The 6,805-nt window shown below is 37.3% G+C and overlaps 1 protein-coding gene across 1 annotated transcript in view; it reads right to left on the bottom strand.

The window, feature by feature from the left end:
* Positions 1–6,805, bottom strand: part of LANCL3 (LanC like 3) — a 102,645-nt gene continuing 95,840 nt past the window's right edge. The window contains exon 5 of the mRNA XM_045995515.1: positions 1–3,640. Within this exon, the coding sequence (XP_045851471.1) occupies positions 3,481–3,640 (160 nt within the window). The 3' untranslated portion in view covers positions 1–3,480. The remainder of the gene's footprint in view (positions 3,641–6,805) is intronic.

Raw genomic sequence — 6,805 nt, 5'->3', positions numbered from 1 at the left:
TTATAAAACTCTTTTATATCCATTTTTATCATTGGCAATCCTCAGGACAACCCTGTGGGGTGGAGAGGGCTCTTTGCAATACTAATGTTTTTTTCCCTTTATTCATGCGTTCCTCAGCATGGTTATTAATCACAAGCTTACATCAGATGCACTGAAATTATTGAGATTTGTTCTCTACAGGAATTGAAACAATTTGAATACTACCTTGATTAAAATCTTAGTGCGTCAAAGGAAGTTAATTATATAGTGCCATGAAAGAGTTGCTATTCAACACAGCCCAACAAAATGACTGTTTCTCAAAGGACCAGAAAGTAAATATTATTATCCTAATAGTGTCGTCAGTTGCCTGAAGAATCACAGGGGGTATCTATGCTGAAAAACCTGCTTGTTGAACCTCAGTTATTAGGTTACAAATGGAGCAAAAAAGTAAAAACTGATGGCTGAAATGCGATTGGGCAAAATATATGATATTTGGAGTATGTGTGGAAGAGAAAGTCCCTAATTGTGTTAATGAAACAAATTCACAGATTTGTAATATTTTCCAAAACGTCCCATTCTTAAAGTATATTCCAGTCTCCCCACTGTGGAGAAATGCTTTCAGTCTATCCTCACGTATTTCCACTGTAACCTTCGGGGTTTATAACTATTCATGCCACATATAGTAACTAATATTAAAATTACACTAGTGGTGGTGAAATGCCCCTGCAGCCTTCACGAGGCAACCTGCCTAAGCACGTATTCCGAAAAGGATGTAACTGCTTAGAAGGGAACAAGTTGGTTAAGTAAATAAGAAGTGACATGCCATGCTTTCTACTGCAACACTTAAGGGTCTTTTCCCTCTTCTTGGGAATACAAGATAGAAGAGGGTCTCTCAAAAGCTACAATTCAACTCTTTCAGGAAAATGAAAACTTACAGCATGCTTAAGTGCTAAACAAGCATACCCTCGTCTCTCCTTTACCCAGGTATCAACTCATAAAGACACACTCAAACATGGCCTTTGCTTGGATTGGACACACAAAAGGGTTGCCTTTTCGGAAGGGTCAGCACAATGTCATGGTTACCCTGCTAGACCTTAAGAGGGTGGGCAAGCATGACTGTTTCCAGTTGTCCTGAAGTTCCTAGAAATGAAACTCATATGTCAAACTACATTATCCCTTCTTAGGGCTTTAGATTTCAGGTGTCAAAATGAACGGTGAAAGGATCAGCAAACAGAAACCGAAGGTACCTTCCAGGAGGGACTTTGGTTCATTGCTGTATCCCCAGAGTCTAGTCTAGAGGACTGAATAAACATACTCGTAAAGGGAAACCCGGATTTAAATCTTCATTCTGCCCCGTCCCAGCTGTGAGACTTTGGATCAATTACCTAAATCATCTTGAAGGGTTGGCGGATGATGAAAAAAGCATGTATTGCACAAAGCCCGGTATATTGGATGCTTATTTCTTTCAGCCTTTAGAGGCCAAAGGGAATGCATTGAAACCCGATGCTTAAAAGCAGGTACCACTATCATTTCAAAAGGAGACTAGGCCATAAAAGGCATTTTGCCTTAAGGCTTTCTGAGAGGGCCTCGACTATTTATGAAAAGAATTTCTAGAACCCAGCTTTGAGAGTCATCTGAAGCTGTTATTTATGTGGTGTTGCTCCAACCTGAGTATTTTCAAAATGAACAAGTGAAGCCAATTTCATCTATTTATATCTGAGAATATGAAAATGAAACAATAAATGAAATAGGTGCATGTTTGTCAAAACCATTTTGTCCTCGCTTGTTCTGATGAGTGCCGACAGATTCTTTGAGAATCTTATAAATGCTAGAGAACCTCTTCCCTGCACACACACACACACAGAGCACATGGCACACACATACATGCCAACACACACACACACACACACACACACAATTTTAGGCAACAGAGTATTCCCAACTCCTCCCAGTTTATCTATAAAGCAAGAAGTTAGGAATTACTGAACTTAATAAGTGTTTGGGTTTACATGGAGATAGATGTAGAATACACATATATATTTTTTACATCTATCACATATATGCAAATATTTGATGACTATTTCAATAATTCTTAAATCTTGTACGGCACACAAGTCCCTCCTCACTCCGATATATGAAATTGCCAGTAACCAAATTCTAGGAACTGGGTAAACTCACGTTCTGACCTGAAAGGTGTTCCTGCCAGTGTTCTGCAAACCCTTATTTACCTGAAGTAGTTTTACAATTTCTACGTGTCTATAGCAGGGTAGAATTTAGTATGACAGGTTGGGTTGGCTCAGTGGGGATTGTAGACAGTTTCTAGTGGAGCCGGTGTCTTGAAGACTTCAAAAGTCTTGAAGACTTGAAGACGAGTTCACTCATCTCTTAATCTAATAGCATGAACTTTAGCAATGTTCTTTTCACCATCACTAGGTCTCATTCTCAGCCAGGATCTGCCTGTCCCAGGAGACCCAGTAGTCCATGAAAGGCAGAAACGACATATCTTTGTAGTGGCTACCCTGACCTTTGAGATGAGCGATTTTTACCACGAGTGTATTTTACAGTTCAGCTAATAGCTTCATAGGGATTACATAAGCATTTTAATACGAATTAACAATAGAAAAGACACAGCTCACACTTCAAATTGAGAAAAATATTTGACTGCAACACTTGCTACAGTATTTGCTAGTCTATGAATTTTACTATTCTAACTGAGCTTTAGGAAAGAAAAAGGAACCAGGAAAAGAGATGTGAGGCCCAAAAGAACCTTCAAATTTCAGGACTTAAACTGAGTTTTGTGAGTTTGAGCCCCACACTGGGCATAGCGATTACTTAAAAACGAAATCTTCAAAAATAAAAGAAGGTTATGATATGTTTCCTTTAAAGGGCCCAGAGTAATGATTAAAGATAGAGATTCATATGCAAATTTCTCCATTCAGTAAAAACGTAAATTTGAATAGGTAAAGGCTTAGGACAACCAAGAGTTTCCTTTTTTGTCCTTCAGCAACCTGACATTTTATCTTTCCTAGCAATTTTCAGCTGGGCAATTACTTTGGTTTTTGATTGTGTTTATTTCTGAATTTAGGGGTGGAGGGCACCCACAAATGGCCAAATTCTCTTTCCAATTGCAAAAGTACTGGCATCTTATTGACATGGTCCACATTTCAGTTTTGTTTTCTGTGCCATAACTGAAAAATGCATTATTTCTCTTTCCCTTTTTCCTCTGATCTCTGGTTTCACAACTATTCCCTGATATTTTAAGTCTCTACGGTGTTTAGAAGAGCTGTGGGGTCTTAATTCTGCAGGTTCTCAAACTGTTCTTCCTTCCGTCTGGTATCATGTTGCCTTCACCTGCTTTCTCCCTCCCTTCCTTCCTTCTGGCGGCAATGTTAAGGCTCATGGTTGTGATACCATTGAATGTGGCTTATGTGGAAACTGCCTCAGGTAGGCTCGGGAAATCTCAGGGACCTTCTGCAGGGCCACAGTGGGAGATGGAGCCTTCTAGACAAAGACGCTGAAGAGAGGGAACTCAGCCTGATTGGGCTGCAGCAGATCGATCAGAAAGCACACCGTCCCGGAGAATCCCTCATACAAGCTGTATATACTTTCAAGGACACGAGAGCCGGCCTTGAATTCCTCCGTAAATAAAAACTCAGCAAACCTATGAGAAGAAGAAGAACATATGAACAGTTTTAACACGAGGGTTTCCAGATTATTGGCCTTGAGTTGCTTAATATTTTAAGAAAGATTTTTTTCTCCATTTAAAAAAAAAGAGAGAAGAAAATCTGTTATATAATTGTGTGTGTTTCACAACAAATGGTGTTGACAAGCAAATTCAACTACTGTCAGAGTTTGCAAAGCAAAGCAGTTTGGTATTTTCTGTGGATTTCATTCCTTCTGCCATTCAATAATTAAAAGTAAAAGAGACAGATAAATAACCATATTTTTATTTACTTGGAATAGAAGCAAACTGATGTATGACTGTTCCTTTAAAAGAGTAAATATGCTGTGTTTTTGCAGTCATATCATTTCTGAGCTAGGTTTCATTTATATGTGACAGAGAGCAGAGACTGTGAAAATAAATGGGCAAGATTTTATACAATCTGTGCTTTGGGCAAACAAAGGAATAAGATGAATGGGAAAAGGCGAGCAACATTTTATAATCATGACATCAAATAGCAAACTCAGCTACAAGATAGATTATTTTTAGGACATTTGCCTTAAAAACAAATCACTAGCCTCCAGATTCTCAATGAAAGATCCTTTTTCTTCTACCTGTATCTGCCACAAATCCTATTCAAATTCTTTACAATGAGTAACATTTATAGTACTTTGGAGCTTTGAAAGTGTTGTGACCTGTGTTGTCTTTTCGGACCTGCTCTATTGGTTTCTGTTAATGACACAATCACCAATTCAGAGGAACTCACAGATGGGTAAGGCCTGAGAGCTGATACTGCCATAAATTTAGATTATTGCTACTGTGTGAGTGTGAGTGTGTGTGTGTGTGTGTGTGTGTGTGAGTGTGAGTGTATGTGGGGGGGGTCCCATGAAGAGTAATTACTTATTTGATCTTTTTAGGGTTCTTGGACTTATCAACAGCAGCTCAAAATAAGTCAGCAGGAAACATATTGCAATTCTGTTTGGTACAATTTTTCTATCAACTGTTTTCCTGAATATGCAACAATTTTTAAATGGAGTTTAAAATTTTAAACAGTAGAATGATGATGTCTCTTGAAAGTTAATTCGAAATTTGTCATTATGCCATGAAACTTCAAAGTATAGCTTCGAGGAGCCATAAGCTTTCCGGTGCCCTGGATCATTTCACAGTCTGTACTCCTCCCAGAAAAAAAGTCTTCAAATACAGAAAACAAAATACACAGGATTCCCAAGGAAATTAGTTCTATCAAGGCACAGTTAGCAAAAGTTGTAAAACCAAATCTGTGAAATAATAATATATGGATTCTTCATTAACACATTAAAGCACAGGATCTAGCAGTGAGTCTAATAACTGCTGACATTTTAGTAGTTACGAGAGTCAAATATATTTCATAATATCTGCAACAAGAGCAATACGACATGAGAATAGCTGTGACTTCTGCTGGTCAGAGTCACGGCTAGCGCTAATTCTCCTGTGGCTTTTTACCCACGTCCAGAATTGAAGGTAATGCTCCATTTCAGTTTGAAATATAATGCTCTTCTCAAGTAAATTCACAAACCCTAGATTATGAAGCCCTGGTAGAGCAGAAAGAGGAAGGGCTTTGGAGCCGAGATCCCCAACTCTGATAGTTTCATGTTATATGACCTTTGGCAAATTTCTTAATCTGACTTTAAAATGGTGAAGTTGCAGAGTTGTGTAAGATGACCTGTAAAGATTAAAGATAGCGTATATTAGGCTCTGAGCATACGGCAAGCATCTGATATATGGTAAATATAGTTTTTCACATAAACATAGTGGAATGTTTGTAAAACAGAGACAACCATTCCACCGTACTTGAAAAGAAACCCATAGTTAATTTTGCTCTTTCTCCTCCTGACCCTTTTCCCCCCCAAGCTTTGATTTATTTAGCACATTATTGAAATTATAGTCTGTATAATATTTAGTATCCTACATTTTACTTAAAAGTAATATGATAAACATTTTTTGCACTTTTCAAAATAATTTCTAAATGAAATATAGCATTTTATAAGAGTAAATATACCAGCAATACATGGGAGTAGGAGTTTCATTGTGTTCTGACAGGTATAGTGTGTTATCACATTCAAGTGAAAATGACTAAGTGAATTGAATTAAAAAAAAGATAAACAAGAGGAAAATGATTGCTCCCCAAATCTACCCAGTGACGCAAAATTCAAGCTAGCAAATTCATTTTTCTAAAAAATGTTGTCAGGGGCACCCGGGTGGCTCAGTGGGTTAAACCTCTGCCTTCAGCTCAGGTCATGATCTCGGGGTCCTGGAATCGAGCCCCGCATCGGGCTCTCTGCTCAGCGGGGAGCCTCCTCTCTCTCTGCCTCCCTCTCCATCTACTTGTGATCTCTCTCTGTCAAATAAATAAAATCTTTAAAAAAAATAAAAAAATTAAAAATGTTGTCAAAATAGAAGTCAGAATGGTAATTCTAGAACTAAAAAGAACTACAGACACTGAGAACATTACATATCAAAACCTATTGATTAGACAAGAATTGAACTCTGGAAAATTCATTCATCTGAGAATTTCATTATCGTTATTATCAGAAAGATGTAAGGTATTCTAATGAAGCATTTTTTTTAAACGTAGAAAATAACAAAGGAAAGGAACACTAGAAAAAATAAAGGCAGAAAGTTTCTATGAATTAAGCAGCAAAAGAAGCACAAAAAGAATCAATAATCAAAACCAAAAGCCAGTTCCTTGAAAGGAGGAATGACATAGACAAAATGCTGCTGTCTGACCAAAAAGGAAAACCATTAGGAATTTAAAAGGTACATAATCACAGGCATGGGAAATTTAAAATACCATGGAACTACACTGTTAAGGTTTTACATCAAACATTTGAAAATCCATATGAACTAAATGCTTTTATAGAAATATATTCACTACAAAAATTAATTCAAGAAGAGGCAGAAACCCTAAATAATTAAATATGATGGAAGAAACTGAAACCATTATCAACTATTTTTCTGCAACTAACAGAAACAGTAATGGAGTTCAGAAAGATGGCCAGCTATATCATGACATCTATCAAAATTAAGACATTTATAACAATGCAGATTTCTAGGAAAGAAGTGCATCTTAGCTTGCTAAACTGCAATAAAGATTGTGCTCACAAACCTGGAAACATAAAATACCTA

The sequence above is a fragment of the Meles meles genome, chromosome X, assembly GCF_922984935.1.
Source record: "Meles meles chromosome X, mMelMel3.1 paternal haplotype, whole genome shotgun sequence".
Lineage (NCBI taxonomy): Eukaryota > Metazoa > Chordata > Mammalia > Carnivora > Mustelidae > Meles > Meles meles.
Note: the sequence above shows the minus strand (reverse complement) of the source record. Positions and strands in the feature narration are given on the sequence as shown.